Genomic DNA, 17,295 nt, shown 5'->3' on the forward strand with positions numbered 1-17,295 from the left:
CAAATCTGCTGAAATGATTCATTGAGTTGTTTGTATCAGTTCGAGTGGAAATTATCGTTTTTGTCAGGCCCGCATTCCCAACGTTTGGCAAGCCTATTTTAATTGCTTACGAATGGTCTAGTTAGACTTACTCCCCTACTGAAACACTCAAATTTCCTTTCCATTCTGCACAGTTTGGCCAAATAAATGATTCTCATTCATAAACACTTTACCTTTTCCCTGTTCTTTTGTTTATTTTCACTTGAATTCGACCCTGTAGGCGTCTATCCTCAAGTATTCAGTTGTCAACACACCATAATCGATCATCCAATTAGAGCTAAAGTTATATCTGCCCTCGTGATTTTAATCTTTTATCTCGATCAAGCGAAAAAGTGGTAATCGACCTCCCATCTCAAATTTGTCTTTACGTCATCATCATCTGAGACGACAATTTTTTTTTAATGATTATCGACAACAATAACAGGAAAAGTAACAATTTCGATGAAAATCCTAGACCCCAATACCAACTTAAGATCCCAGAAACGGGCATTCAGAGTATCTAGGCCAATAAAAAGCTCTTACTGACAAAAAAATCATAAATACGCTAACGTGTGCCAAGGGACACAAATTATGCTCCCAGAACCAATGGTGTTGGTGATAGTAGAAGTTGTATCATAAGAAGTAAAGAAGAATTGTCTCAAAATATTAGTTTTTTTAAAAAAAAGTTAAGTTTCCGGCCCCAGATATGATTTGGTGATCTATATCAGCAAGTAGAGTGGCAAAGTGAATGTTAATGTGCTTCAAAGTCATTTAACAACTTAAATTAAACAAATGAGTTTAAACAATATGGAACGTATCTTCTAACAAGTTGTTGCTGTTTTCTATACGGTTAAAAAAGTAAAGCTTCGGGTGTAGTTCACATTGGAACCTCGTTGCCTATCATATGTCATATAGTATTCTGCCTACGCTCTCTAATATTCTCGGGAAAATAGTGAACAACCACAAGGTATTTCTCAATATTTACAATATTTTGCTACTAAAACAATCAGGTTTTAGATAAGGTTGTTTGCCTGTTGCCTTTGGCATGATAGATCGTGAAATCTTTATTTCAATTCTTCATCAAACAGGATTCAGTGAAGTGTCTTGTAATTTCGTATCATCCTTTTTAAATGACATGACATCAAATTAAATAAGAACTAGAAGTTCAGATTTTCACGAAATTTTATATTATGACATGACATGATAAAGACACGGTGTTGTCGAAACAATTGTCATGTCATAATACATAATTTCGTGAAAATCTGAACTTTTAGTTCCTATTTATTTTGATAAATGGATTTTCATCAAGTAAAAGCCACCTCAGTTCAATGACATGACACATAATGTGATACTGTTTTGTCTTTAGCTGTTAACAAAAGGGTAACGCATTATAGTTTTGGTTAGTATTCAACTGTACTTTTCTTTTTCTGAGAAGTGCCTTAACAAACCAAATAACAGTATCAAGAGTATCACTCATATGCTCATACCTAATCGTAATAAATCCCCAGCGATGATATTTGGAAATGACAATCAAATTGATAATATTAAAAGCAACGTAAAATTTTGCATAAAGAACTCTGTTTTGTCTTTTTGTAGCAGTTGCAAATGTTTAGGACTTACTCTTGATTCTCGACTGAAATTTAAAGAACAATTACCAGCAAATTAAAGATTAAACATTAACATCACAAAAATGATCACCGAATGTCGTCATAAAATGACTTGATTCTATTTAAAACCATGATTTCGTTTATTATTTGTTTTAGAGAAAAATGTTAAACACAAAAGTTATAGAAGAAAAAAATATTTTTAAAAATATAGGGTGATTCATAAATATGTGCCAATGAGTATAATTTTATTATATAAGTCCCCGTATATTCTTGTAATTAAAAGCGGGGTAATTGATTGTGATTTACTTTTGATTTTTCCCACTGCAAAAAGAAAAAATCAATTTAAAAATTGTCATATTTTTCCACACTGAAGACTAAAACCTAACTTTAAGTTGACGTAAAAAAGATTCCAGTTAAATGACAAAAACGGACGATACTAATTGTCGTAACAAAGACGTCACTTAAATGACATCATACATAACGTCATTTTCGTCATTTGGTGACTAGTTAATTTTCATTTCATTTTTTCATTCATTTTTCATTTTGACGACCCTCTGCTACCTGGAAAACTTTAAAATGAAATGATTCGCCTTGGGCATATTCGTTAAATAACTGTTCCACCCACATTCTCAAAAATTCTGAAGAAGGAAATGCATGCAAGGTTTTAGATGGATTCTTGATATAGAATCTTGTCATTTCTCTAGGCCAGATCTTCAAATCATTGGACGTAAAGATGGGCAACTATTATAGAGAGCAGAGGAGAGGATCCCATCCCAGTAACTCCATTACAACAAGGTGTTCTTTTTGCTAGAGTCGGATCTTATTTTGGATAATTTTAGACATATAACGGACATGATATCTCATTTCATAAACATTTGTCATCGTTTACGACCTTCGAATAAACACTACGGTAATTTCTAATAAACATAAAGCAAGTTAAATCATCCTCCATTGAGGGTCTTGTGATAAAATTTTCCATTCATTGACTGCGATAACATTAGAGATCACGAGGGCCATCCGCGCACTTGTCGACAATATCATGGGTATTCTATAGTTGACAAAAAGCTTGAGGTATTTTGAATGTCACATTTATAAAGCAAATTTTAGTAGCAATTAATTCGAAAAGTTGGTATGTGTAATGAGCTTTTACTTCTGGTTCCTCCTGCGTCGGTTTTTGTTGAGTCGTAGTTGCTGACGTTTCGCCAATCATCTTGTTGGCTTCTTCAGAGCCTGACTGAAACTGGCTCGCATTTTACTCTGTACCTGCTCATATATTGTTTGAGGGAGGCGGAACTAAGTGATAGGCATAAACACCGTCTCGGATGACCGATTTCCATATTGGTGACAGGTAAAGACCTGAGTCGCGGTTAAGATTGTTAGTTTGTTATAATATATAAGCTCAAAACGTTAGCAAGTTCGACATAAACCAACGCAGAAGGAATCCAAGAGTTTTATAAAAAGTACAATGTGTACCGCAAGGTTCTGTCCTTGGACTTATATTATTCTTAATTATATTTCTGATATTTATCAGCTACTTTACTTCTTCGATCCTAAATTATTTGATATTGCTTCAATTTATATGATATCGTTTATATTTGTTCGGCGTATCATATTCTTATAACGCTGTTCTACTGTTGACTAGTATACCGGATTCAGTAAAATCCCATTCAATTAAATTCTTTTAAAAAATTTTCAGGTTGAAACTTCATCTGTCCATTTTTTTTATTACTGTTTTTGTTTTTTCTGAACCCTTGCTGGTTCTAATAATGTCAGTCACATTATTATTGGGTAAAAATTAAGAAATAGTTTCATCAGATTTTAGATGAATAATTTAAGCAGCTTTAGTGTACAAATAAATAAAAAATACACAAGCTAATGATATGCCCGATGGAGTTTTTCAAGTCTTACCCAAATGCGCACTGAGCGGCGGTAAGAACCCACGTCTCTGAAATCAATATACTGCCACACATGACTCCCTCATCGAAGATGCTCAATCCTTGATAGGGTATCGAGTGTGGAGAGACCTCGTTACCGTGAACGATCCTCGGCATATCGTAGAAATTTGGCCTCTGAAATTTTATGAACCGTTTGGTGGTTAGGGTTTAGAAAAAAAGTAGTCCAGGTATAGAATCATGCGTGAGGCTAACAGGGAAACAATTCTGTAATTGAGGGTTCCAAACTAAATGGGATTGTGTCTCGCGTGCGACTGTGAATTAAAAGAAGAGGAAATCCCTACTCTGCTTCAAAAACAGCTGTGCAGTTAAGAGTACTGGGAAACTTTCCTTTGAATGGGTGACGGTTCTATTTGGGAACCATTAACGCCACAGGCCCAAACTGAGCTCTCACATGCGACTACGAATGCTGGTAAAAATCCTGATAGGAAAATGGCAGCCAAGGAGGAGTAGGTGGGTGACGGACAAGGAAACTTCTACTTACCTACAAGACCAGTAGTGAAGTGTTAAAGAGTAGTTGATTAAGACTAGTGGGAAAACTTCAGCCATCAACAAAGCAGACATGCGACCATGACTGTTGGTAGGCATCTTTATAGCACAAGGAGGAATCTTTATATCATAGAAAGTTATCAAAGACTGTGATTAGAAGAGGAAGCTCCTATACATATCCGAAAGCAGTGAATGCGCAACTGAATGAGCTACTGCACGTCTCTGAAGGTGCAGGACTCTCGTAGTAGAGTAAAGGGAGAAACCCTAGCATAATACTTCGGGTGGATTAAATGCAGCAGGACAAAGAGTATAAGTTTAAAGGTGTAAAAAAATCTTATATTTTCTGCATAAATAAATCAAACTTACCATTGAGCGTCCATGGGTGGTCGCCAAACCCGCACACAGTACTAAAACGATGAGTTTCATGGTTGTTGAATTGCTTCAAGTTATACGTTCGCGTCAAAGGAATTGGCTTTTTATAAGCGGCACAGCTGTTCCAACGAATTTCGAGTGGAAATTGTCATTTTTGTCAGGCCCGCGTTCCGAATATTTGGCAAATTTATTTCAATTTCTCACGACTGGTGCAGTTTGACTACTCCGTCTTGATTGAAATTTAACTAAAAAAGGAAAGCTTTCTTTCGTTCGTCTCGCTGCACAATTTTGCCAAATCCAACAATGTTTTGCGTTTTTCTTTTAATTTTCTCGCTTATTTTTAGCTGAATCCGACCCTGTACGCGACTACTCTCAAGTGTTCAGTTGTCATCACACCAATGAGCGCTAAAGTTCAATCTGCCCTCGTGATTTTAATTATTTATCTAAACGAAATAGAAAAGGAACAACCGCCCCCCACCCCCCTGCCCATCCGCAAACTCAAGTTTGTGTTTGTATTGTTTCACCTGAGACGAGGAAACAGCTGAAATTTTTAATCGCCGAAGATCGCTTGATTATAGACAGAAATTATAATTTTATTGTTGGGTGACGAAATCGTCCATAAAATTTTACGAATTGGAGGCTCGATCGGCTTGTCAAGAAAGGTAATAATTTCGACGACAAACCATTACCTGCGGGTCAATTGATACGACACTAGAGACCATCATAAAACGGTAACGCCGGTGTCCCTTTGGTCTCCTCTGTTTACGTTTGCAATTTTGCTTAACGGCCTCTCGAATATTCCCCAAATCTTCTATTATTTTATTTGCCCGTGACCGTTCGCGAACAAAGCGGTTCGATTGGGTCCGCATATGTTTACAACCTCAAGGGTACAAACGTTCGAAGGCATGTGCCGCCATAGATTTGGGTTTCCATTCAAAAAATTTTATAGATAATTTTCTGAAAAATAAATTTGCTCACATATACAATAAAAAAATATGATACATTTAAAAAACAAGATTGCTTTCGAAAAATCGTGCATTGTTTTTCCATCGTGCTCCTGCGGACCACTATGAAACTTTCGCAAAATCGATGTAATGTAATCGTGCATGCACCCTGTATAAAATGTCCTTCAGATCTCGTCGAACTTCAAAGTTACAGCAAACAATAGGGTTGTCGAACGATATTTTTTCAAATATCTCGCGCCCTGTATAACGGAAATTCTTAGGATCTATTTATTTTTTTGCCCATAAACGACACACCCTGTATATGAACCAAACAATGTTCGAAGTCGAGGTTATAGGATCTTCCACGTTTCTTGGTCCAAGATTTTTTTAAAAATAGCCCCCGAAATAACGATTTCAATATGGATTTTTTCAAATATCCCGAGCAGCTTATGTGATACACGAAAACCGCAAATACAAAAATTGTAGCTCTTAATGCGGTCTATGACACCGTTTGAACCAATTAGCCGTATTTGCACAAGCGATTTTTAATTTTTTCAAAAAAAATACTCGGAAACAGGTTAACCCATTGGTGAAACAAGATTTATTAGATTGCTTAATAGTTCTTTAGACCAACATTATTTTGAATTTCATGGACAGATTTACATCTCTAAGGAAGGTTTGATTATGGGAAACCCACTTAGTCCTTTGTTAGCCGAGATTTTTATGGATACTTTGGAAAATATCATACTGGAACATCCTTTGAATAAATGTTTTCTATGGTGGTATAGACGTGTATGATGTCTGCTTGCTTTGTTGGAACGGACAGACAATTGAATTCTTTTTTAAATTAATCTAAACAATCGCACAAAATTCACTATCGAGATTGAACGGGACAACTCTATTATTTTTTTAGACTTAACTGTTACGAAAACGCAAAACAAATTAGATTTTGCCATTTATCATGAACCTTCACATACGGACGCAGTCATACATAACAGCTCAAATCACCCTTTTTGTTCGTCATGGTTCTTTAGTTATAACTTTAATTCAATTCATTTATTTATGGCGCCAAACCATCGCAACGATGTATCTCGTACCTGTAGATACTTAACATATTTAATGAAGTGTTATACGAAAGAATATGGATGTCCAATGTCCAAGAAAAGACCACGACAAGTTCTAAAAGAGGAGAAGCTGTTGGATATACTACTGCATTTTGAGAATATACCAGAATCATCCACTCGTCAAGCCGCGTTGGAATTGGAAGCAGTCATATTTACTAAGAACATAATTTTGCATGAAAAAAATATATAATCTCGATTTTTATAAAAGATACCTTTATTTTTGGCAAGGATTCTGGAAATATCAAAATATATAAGGTGTATACATAAAAAATATGTAAATTTAAAATTTAATTTAAGCCATAAAACTTTTTTTTCTAAAATCAGTAGTTCCTGAGAAAAATAATAAAGTGCCCACCCTATACAACCTAATTTATCACCTATCGTGTCCAAATATTCAACTTTATCGGCATTTCGGGAAAAACTTTCCCTCTAAGGATCTAACAATATAGTATTATTAATATAAGAACATTTTCCACGTTTATAAATTCTTTTACTTTATATAGTAATTCTTTTTTGTTTAGTTTTTAGGAACATCCGCTTCCCCGATACCGTACCACGTTGCTCTTAGTGGGACACCCGGTACATTGACGCTCGAATCGTATAGCGAATCTGACAACCCGATCCGCTAAGTATCAACACGAGCGAAAGAAACGGCGCAAACAAACGTCGCGACGTCGTTAACGCCGATCCGTCGAAATAGACGACGGCACAGCCGTGGAGGGTGTCAAAGCTTACGGAGCGAAAGGGTGGGGACAGCGAGTGACGTCACGTCGACGACGGCAAAGCCCGATCTTCGTACGTCGGAACTTTAGTGAAGCCGCGTTCGTTGTTGGCGAAGAGTGCTGTGATCCCGTTGCCCCTGGTGTTTAGTGTTTCCACATTGACGTTTCGTCGTGAATGGAATCGCGCAAAGCGCTTCGTATTTTTTCTTGTGTGGTTCGCAGCCGCGAGTGGTGATCCGTGACAATGCTCACCTCAAGCAATCAATATTTGAGGCCGGAATATCTGACTCCCTTACCGACTACGGTGAGTGTTGTTTCCGTCTTCTACATATTCGACTGTTTTCGCGGCTCTCGCGTGGTCAATGTTTACACAAATAATTTCGCGTATTTCATTGAGATTTTCCAGAGTTTTCTTCAATTTCCCAATATTACCTCGTATCGCATTGATATTTTCCCAAATTTCTTCGTATTTCCCAACATCTTACACGCACTTTCCAATATTTCGTCACGTTTCCTCGTGTATTTTTCCAAATATTTGCGTAAATTCCTATTGTTTCTTTATATTTTCTAAACTTCCTTTTTAAATTTTCCCGTTTTTCATTGATATTTTACCAAATTCCTTTGTACTTCCCAATATTTCCTCTTATTTCATTGGTATTTCCCAATAATTCCTCATATTTTTTCGTATTTTTCATTACAATTCCTTGTATCTTAATTTTTTTTAAAATGTCTTCCTATATTCGTAATATTTTCTCATATTGCTCAGCTATTTCTCCGTAACTTTACGAATATTTCTCAAAAATTTCTGTATTAATCCTCTCCGTATTCCCAGTATAGAAAATGAAAGGCTTTGCCTGACAACAATAACGAAAAATGTTTTCTAAAGTTGACGACTATTTTTGCGTATTTCCCAAAACTTCCTCCTGTTTTTCCGAATATTTCCTTCCGTTTCCTTTGTTTTGGAATAGTTTCCCAAATTCCTTCGTATGTTCCGATATTTCCTCATGCCTCGTTGATATTTTTCCATATTTTCCCGAACTTCTGCTGATTATCCAATATTTTCTTGCGTTTTTCGTTACACTCCCCAATATTTAAATTTTCTTTGTATTCCTCCACTCAGTATTTGCAAGCCTCTTGGCCTGACAAAAATACCTAAACCTATTAACTCGTTTCCGATAGTTCTTTGCCTTCCCCCTTTTTTTGGAATATTTCCCCAAATTTTCCCTACTTTTCCACAACTTTCGCCGTATCTCTCAATATCAACTCCGTATTTTCAAATGACGACCAGATTGGTGACAATTTCTGCCTAATCTCTAATATTTTCTTGCGTTTCCCGTAACTTTTGTTATATTTCTTATATGTCTATGTATTTATTTAGATGTCATCTTAACATTAACAAAAATTGTCCACGTGGCTCTAATATTGACGAAAATTTCCAGTATTCAACCATATTTTTTAAATTGTTATCTTGTAAAATCGTTAGAATAGTTGATAATCAAGGGACATTTTAAATAACGGCTAGATCATAGATCAGAGACTTTAGACCGACAGACAAATTCTGTTTGTGTGATTTTTCATGCAAAAGCAAATAAAAATTGATCGATAACGTGGAGAAATAGATTTTGGTATGGACCAAGTGGTTTTATTTTCCATGTAAAAAGACAAAAGTGTCTGTGCGACTGACACCTTCTGTGTTTTGTCTTTGTTCTTCTTCTTTTCTGAGAAATCGCCAAAAGAGGTCACCGATAAGCTCCGTATACGTTTTATTTACCCTAAGCTACACAAAGTATTTGTCATACTTGCTTATGAATAGTATTTATTTTAACTAAAGTTAAATAAAATAACTAATAGAGGAAAACAAATTAACTAAAAGTAAATTGTTGATAAAAAAATTAATTTATCAGTGGAATAAATGAAATCTACCAGTTCGACCAGGCGGATTTGGTACAGACCCATCCGGTTTTCTCTGCCACATAGAAAAAGAAATGTCTTTGCGGGTTTTTTGGTTTTGTCTTTGCTCTTCTTCTTTTACAAGTAACCAAGAAACTTTATTTAAGCCAAGCTGTATAAAGCGTTTGCCCTACTCGCTTATGACTAGTGTTGTAAATTTTTGAAAATAATTTTGTTGAAGTTTGTATTGTTTAGAATAAAAGAATTCAACACAGTTTAAAAATCTTAATGCAGTGAAAAATATAATAGGGTAAAATAAATGCAGATCAAAGTAATAAATCAGTTGCTTTGTTAACAGATGTTAATTAACTACCTACAGGACAAAAAATAACCAAAAGCAACAGCAGCACTTTAATAGCAAAATGTCTGAAAGATACAGATGTTGGGCGACCATTCACAAATAATAAAGTCCACGAGTCTTCATAAATCACAACAAATTTATAGAACAAAACAGAATTAACAATCCTAAAATATATTCAAGTCAAACATAAGTAAGCAGTAAACACTCACACACTAATGTCGAGTATCAATACCCGCCAAGCCAAGCTTAAATTTTAGAACTATTTTCATCCCCCCCACCTTGAGGAGCGCACTGTAGCATAGACGTAAAGTCACGGCTTCCACTTTCTGCCCAACTCCTTATTCCTTTCGTGTTAATAAGAAATTGCAAAGTGGAAATTTAAATCTTCCAGCTGGACGCGAAGAAGAGCCCGCTGGCGCTCCTCGCCCAGACATGCAGCCAGATCGGCGCGGACAGTCCGAACGCCAAGCTCCTCCAGAGCGCCGAGAAAGGGAACAAGAAAACCGACCCCTCCAAAGACAAGTCCACCCCGAACCCGACAGAATCGCACCGGCCACCCGTCTCCGCCGCCTACAAGACGCCCCATCTCGAAGTCTCCTCCGGCAGGGAGAAAAGCCACAGTCCCGAGCAAAGGGCCGGCTCCGTAGGCGGCACCAGGACCCGCACCCCCAACAACTCTTTGAAGAGGTGCGGTAGTAACCAGAGCGCAGCGTCGCCTCGGGAGAGTCCCGCCACCTCGGTGGGTAGGAAGACGCCGGGCGAGGGTAGCAAATCCCCCGAGAAACCAGTCGAAGGGGACGCCACGCCGGAAACTACGTCGTCGGGAGTCGCAAAAACCGCGTTCACGCCGAATATCTTGACGTCGTCGTCCGATCCGGCCATCAAGGACCTGCCTCTGGGTACCTTCAAACCTGGGGTGCCGGTGTCGTCCGCTTTCCTCAACGCTTACGCAGCGGCACCCGGGTTTCCGTTACCGATGGACCTGATGACGAGCAGTTTGCTGTCGAGGACGAGCGCGCTGAGCCCGTACTTCACCTACGGAAGGCTGAAGACTCAGGACTCGTTATCGGTGTGCCGCGATCCCTACTGTACCGGGTGTAGTGTCAGTTCGCACCTCCTTAGTGCTGCAAGTGCGAAAAGTGGTCCGTGTCCCGCGGGATGTACTCAGTGCGACCACGCGAAGACTCCCGCGTACATGGGACACAGTCCGGCCGCCACTGCGTACGCGCACGCTCAGCTGGCGGCCCTGGCGGCCGCCTCCCACCTGCCCTACATCTGCAATTGGATCTCGGGCGACGCGTCTTACTGCGGCAAGAGGTTCTCCAGCTCGGAGGAGCTCTTGGCCCATCTGAGGACTCACACCAGCGTGACGACGGAGACCGGTTCCCCGCTTTCCATGCTGGGTAACCCCGGGTTACCGCCTACGGCACACCCCCTGCTGCACCGCACCTATCCTACCCCTCCGCTCAGTCCTCTAGCTACCGCCAGGTACCATCCCTATTCGAAACCGTCCCTTTTGCCCCCGTCTCTGAGCGGGTTCCCGCTCGGTCATCCTAGCTTGCCGCCGTATCTGTCGCCGTATTCGATTTACGGGCCCAGATTGGGCGCGAGTCCCGGGATGCACCCGTAGGAATGCCAAATAACGTGCTGTGGTCCGAAAGTGGGTCTCGCCTAGTCTTAAGATGTCCGCGCGACGGGAGGAAAGCGTAGAAATTGTCGGGTCACTATGTAGTCGCAGTCGCGGTTGACATTTGCTCGCCGCTTGAAAGGGTTACGTCCTGGGAGGCCGATGGGAATCGTAGCAGTTATAGAAAACCTGTTTTTCGATTTCATTCATGATGTTGGACACGTGGACCTTGTAGAATCAACTTTGTTGAAACTATTTCTTTTACTTAATATCGGCCGTGCTCTGTGAATCTAGTAATTGTCGCTCAGGGTAAAGACGTGATTTGGATGATGATGACACTTACCCCATCCTTGCTCTATCAATTAATATCGGACTCGGTCGGTGAATCAACTAATTTTTGCTCAGGTCTAAGTTCAAGATGTTGTCTGGATGATGACCTTCACTTACCTGGTCTTGCTTCGCACCACAAATTCACTTACAGATTTCTGGAATTGATGTTGTTGGCGTGACTTGCTCTGAAACGGTTTTTTGTTTTGAAACCAACAATAAAGACCTTGACGGTGCCTCTATATATAGCCTTTCCTCTAGAATGAAAACTTTGCAGTGTATTGGTCTGGTTGGACATTTATGCCTAGGTTTAGGTCTTTTGAAAGACAGGATTTCGATGATACCGTTTAGCTATCACTGCTCCGTATAAAAAAAATCACTTCCAGACTTCTGAAGTTGGTGTGAAACTACTGCTTCTCTAGAAAGCAACAATCGAGAACCATTTCTGCCTGGGAATGAAGAACCAATCACATCTCTGTAGTGCATATAATATTCAATAATGTTGGATATGGTCTGGTTGGACATTTTTGCTTAGGTTTAGGTCTTCTAAAAGACATTGTTTCGATGACACCATTATGTACCACAAAATCACTTTCAGACTTCTTTAATTAAACTTGTTATTGTGAAACGATTTTTCTCTAGAAAACAACAATCGAGAACCATTTCTGCCTGAATGCGGTACCAATCGCATCTCTGCATCTCTAGAGATACCCTTTTCTGGGGAACGGAAGCTTCGCGTTAGTTGTTTACCAGTCTCTTCTGAGTCGTAGAAGCTATTAACCAAATAACTCAGACGTGCTGTTAGACTGTAGCTTTGTCGAATAGAGCGTTAATATTGATTAACAACGTCATCAGGATGTAACGCTTTCGAGTCGAGCGAGATATGGCGGTTATAGAGGAAGTTGTCGCGTAAATATATTTAAAAAAAAAAAACAAAAAAATTATAACGATTCAAATCTGTATTTAATGTATGGATGTGAAAGTGTGATATTATTTTTAATTATTGCATTTATATGAAGGTTTTCGTTCGCTGATCAAATCGGTTGTAATATAATATAATATATCCGTGTACAGACCTCTCGTGTTTCCACACCAGCAAAATTTCGAATATCCCTTATGTGCGTATTATGCGAGAAGAGTTTATAAAAATCCAACCATATCATTACTGTACGATTTGAGCTGAAATTATATTTTTATTGTTAAATCTTGAACGCGTTTTATTGGGTCGCTCCGATGTGGGAGATTTATTCGGCTGGGGAGTGATAACTTTAAAATTCGTCGCCACTAGAAACGCAAATAATGGGAACGTAATAATGAGCTCGACAGGAACTATCCGTCTTATCTGAAAATAGACCCGAGCTGACACAGCTGTTGAGTGGTATTTGGCCGAACGTCAGTTACGTGGGCTTGTTAAAATTCTTTGATTATTCGATACGGGTTAGACGAGAGTGTCCTATTGTGGGAGACGATCACGAACTGATAAGAGGTTTCGGCTTTTTAAAAAATGTTTAATTATTTTAATATTTACCAAGAGTTAATTAAAGTAAAGTTGTGGCTGTGCGTCGATACAAGAGATCCCTAGCTGTCTGTCCAGCTAAGCTAGGAGTTCCCCTATAAAGTGGCTAGTAAAATTATATTATTTATAAAAGAAAATAATAAGTTATACGAAATTTACATGATTAGGCTTGCTGATCTTACTGATTCCGGCGATTTATGATATGGCAAGGTAAGTCTCAACCTTCATTGTGCTTGCTTTTGTCGCAATTATGCAAGTTACCCGCCGACGGCAATAATACGTCACTGGTCTGCAAAAAAAATTTTTTTTTCTCTCCTTGTTTTCATGCATGAATTCATCTTATTTTATGCTCTAAACACGGAATCTGATATACAAATAAGTACTATACGTAGGTTTTTAATTTAATATTTATTTCATCAAAAAACAATATTATTAAAGTATAAATTATTATAAGGAAATAAAAAAATGTGGCGGCTTGAGTTTTACAGTAAAAAATCCTAAATTATATCAACAAAACTCGATTGAGATTGTAGACCTGAAATATTTTTATTTTCAGCCTCCTCATTAACTGGTGGAACTGGAGGTGGAGTGTCACGAGGAATTGGTCGCTTTGCAGATAGGACGTTCGGATAAACAATTTTATCTCTATTTTTTTCGAGAATCCTCGTGTAGATGTCATGCAGAAATAACAATCATTCCCATGATTTTGAGGCTCACCCCAAATCATTGGCATTGAAAAACCAGTCCGTGGCATTTTGTAACCTAAAATCACATGAAATTAATTTTAAAACAACTTTCATACTTCTATTTCATATTTATTGGCTCTACTTAAAAAAAAAAAACTCAAACTCAATCAATCAATATTTGATAGAAAAGGTAAACCATTAAACAAGTTTTCACGGAACTGTTGTAGTGTCACAATGAATACTGCGCATGCGTGTATTTACTACCATAAAAATCACCTTCGGCACTTCCCTTCTTTCTCTTACCACTCTCTGAAATTCATTTTGTATGTATATTTACTTTTTGTAACGTGGACGAATGAAAAAATTGAAAAAAAAAAAAACAAAATTTTGAAATATAAAAAAAAATCATATCGTCGGCCAACGGGGATAGATTCAAAACTCGGTCCGGTATTTATTAAAATTAGTTTATTTAGGTGGGTATCGTCTTATTAAATTACTAAGAAAAAGAAAAAAAAAGAATGAAAATAAATTTTTACAATAAATTCATATTCCAAATGTTTAAAACTAATTCTGTTTCGCTATAAGGGTCGTCATTGAGAGTAATTGTTTTGTATAGAAATACAAGAATCCTCAATTTTTATAATGGGGTGTCCTGAATTTTTCCAGCTCTTATTTGCTATGTTGTTACATTATTACATTTTTTAAATCAAATTGTAAATATTGTTATAAACCTGTTTGAAACTGTTGAACTATTTCTGGTGATGTGCCATGCAATTGTTATAAATTTATGCACTCAATTCCCATATTTGAGGCTGGGCTGAGCTGTTAATTAAAAAATATATATTTCAAGCAAAACAACAATTTACGTTTACAATAGATAGGTTTCGAACCTACGCTGCCATAGAGAATCGGATTTCTAGTCTAACCAGGGATAAATCTATTTAAAAGTAGAACTATTTCTGGTGATCTGCCATTTGAAATATAAGGGCATTATATTGTTATAAATCCATATTACAAACAGAGCCAATCAGCTTCCTGGCGACTAGCACTGGGATCCTTTCTTATTTCTGCAGTATTTTTAAAGATTATGTAAGAAGATCTCGATTTTGAAATATATTTTTAAATTTTTGTAGATATTTGTTTATATGAACTGCGAAACGGTCTACGTCGATATGTAGACCCAAGATTTTAACAACAGATCTCAATTTAATCAAATGATTATCACCACGAGAAAACTTGAGAAATTCTGTCTTTGTCACGCTACCAAAAATAATTTACACGCACTATACATTAACGTGTATCATCAAATTTAATTTTTAACTTGTGACCTTTCATAGAGATCTGTTTGTTTTTTTTTTGGTGAAAAAAATTAATTTTGAGAAATTCCCTATTTTTCTTAGTACATTATAAGGATACTTCAGGCTTGACGACAAAAAATATATTTTTTTCAAAAATGTAAAAATTAGAAAAATAAATTTACAAAATTATGTTATTTTTCTTTACGAACTATGTTGCCTAGTTATGACAAAATTTAACTTTCTTTTTGCGTAGGGTACAAGTGGCTTATTATTTATAAAACCGTTGACAGTAGAGTAGGGGAATCAACTGCCTTCAGTAGTCACTACGACGTTAGACAGAAGACTAGAGTCTTGTCTGGCAAAGTTACGTAGTTTTAGTAATATTGGTAAGTAAAAATTTTGGTTATTATTCTTATATTATATATATTATATTTATGTAGCGGTAATTAGTATCAATTATGTCCAATTATGCTCGTTTATATATCTAATTTTATCAGCTATACATCAAAACTTGGTAGAATGACGCAAAAATGTGTAATTTTAAACTAAATCTGTAAAAGCGATTAGGGTTAAGTGTACGCATACGGTTGTGGGGTAAGAGTACGCATATTTTAATGCGTACTTTTACCCCGATAGTGAGTTCTTTGTGTATTGACACTCGTTGTTATTTGTTTCAGGTTATACTTATATATTTCTTAAAAAAAAACTACAATGCCTCGAAATTACAAGCGCAAGGCTCCACACAGGTCCGTTGTTACCCGTGATCAATTTGATGCTGCTAAGCGATTGATTGCCGAAGGTTTAAGTAAAAGAAAAGCAGCTGAACAGGTTGGAATGAAAGAGAGTACTCTCAGGAAGCGATTAAAATCTGATTCAAGTGCTCTAAAATTAGGAAGATTTACTTCAACTTTCACAAGTGAGCAAGAAAATGAAATATATAATTATTTAAAAAGATGTGATGATCTCTATTATGGTCTTAATATGACAACTCTAAGAACATTGATCTACGAGTATGCTGAAATAAGTCATATTCCTCATCGGTTTAATCGAAAGTCGAAAATGGCTGGACGTTATTGGGTGTATGGATTTTTAAAAAGGCACCCTGACTTGAATTTACGACAACCCACGTCAACTAGCATAGCTAGAGCAAATAAAACTGAAAATTCTAAAAAAAAAAACAAAGAAGAATACTAGGAAAATGATGATTACTGTGCATTGTGTGGTGAAAAATACGTTGATCCACCTACAGAGGATTGGATTAAATGTAGCTTATGTCATAGCTGGTGGCATGAACAGTGCACTCATTATGAAACTGGTGCTTTCATATGTGATATATGTTCGAATAATTAAGATTTTATCATATTCGTTAAAAACGATCTCATTTGAATTTATCTCTATTCAAAACTGTTAACTACTATAAGCCTTCTTCTCGATAAAAATCAAGTTAAACAGTATTTGTCAAAAATTATATATTTAATATATAAATATAAAAAATGAAGTAAAAAATGATAAGTATTGATAAAAAATAATATTTATAACATTAAATATGGTGTAACTATATGTAACAAGTTATGGTTTAAATTATTACCAATGCGCACACTTACCCGTAGTGCTGCGCACGTTTACCCCAATATTGGGGTAAGTGTGCGCATTCTGACTAACATTTATTTTATTTCTTTAATTGCAATTAAGTAAATTGAATTTCATGTTACGTAACTGTTAAATCAATAAATCCTTTAAATAAATACTTTTATTTCAATTTATTTTGTACAATTATTACAATTTTATGACCATAGAAAAAAAAATGCGCACTCTTGCCCCACATGACTCTACTGAAAACTTTTGAGAAATTCTCTGTTTGCCTTAATATTTTTGTAATCCAATTTTTAAGTTGATGTAAACAATTTTTCGTATTTATGAGAAGCCAAATTAGAATTCCCTCGCAGGTTTTCGGTAAAATTGACTTTTCTTTTTGCAAATGCATATTACAGGTAAAAAATACATGAAAATACGTATAGCAGAAATATATTAAGAACAACTTGGTCTGCATGCTTATTTTTATCGTAGTTCTTTAAATAAACAACATCTTCGGTTTAATTTATTGCAAACAGGTTGTACCAACGCAAACATACATTGTCGGTCTCTTTATCCGATGAACCCGGGATCGCTCTGTCGAGCGAAACGTTTTAATTTATTTTTAAATTTCCACTTAATTAAAAATACGTTGTTAAAAAAAACCGTTCGCCGATCATAAATCGTAATAACTGTCTCGTATCTTCTTTCAACTTATTGAATACATTGTGCAATTTCCTCATATGACGATTTTCAGGTATGAGATTACATATAGTTTTGGTTAGTTCCT

At 36.7% G+C, this 17,295-nt stretch overlaps 1 protein-coding gene across 1 annotated transcript; it reads left to right on the top strand.

Annotated features, from left to right (window-relative positions):
• The first annotated feature begins 7,235 nt into the window (after nt 1-7,235).
• On the top strand, nt 7,236-16,115 carry LOC132701067 (zinc finger protein Elbow). Its single transcript, XM_060668725.1, has 4 exons — nt 7,236-7,532; nt 9,871-13,159; nt 13,506-15,319; nt 15,611-16,115. The coding sequence occupies exons 1-2, from the start codon at nt 7,473-7,475 to the stop codon at nt 11,107-11,109; spliced, it is 1,299 nt and encodes a 432-aa protein (XP_060524708.1). The 5' UTR covers nt 7,236-7,472; the 3' UTR covers nt 11,110-13,159; nt 13,506-15,319; nt 15,611-16,115.
• The last annotated feature ends 1,180 nt before the right edge of the window (nt 16,116-17,295 follow it).

Source organism: Cylas formicarius, unplaced genomic scaffold (genome assembly GCF_029955315.1).
Source record: "Cylas formicarius isolate icCylForm1 unplaced genomic scaffold, icCylForm1.1 PGA_scaffold_4__25_contigs__length_36172078, whole genome shotgun sequence".
In the NCBI taxonomy this organism is placed as follows: Eukaryota; Metazoa; Arthropoda; class Insecta; order Coleoptera; family Brentidae; genus Cylas; species Cylas formicarius.

Bases quoted from the DNA above. Each gene is read 5' to 3' on its own strand.
- LOC132701067 (XM_060668725.1), top strand. From the start codon at position 7,473: ATGCTCACCTCAAGCAATCAATATTTGAGGCCGGAATATCTGACTCCC. The intron at 7,533-9,870 runs GTGAGTGTTGTT...TAAATCTTCCAG, and splicing joins TGACTCCCTTACCGACTACG to CTGGACGCGAAGAAGAGCCC.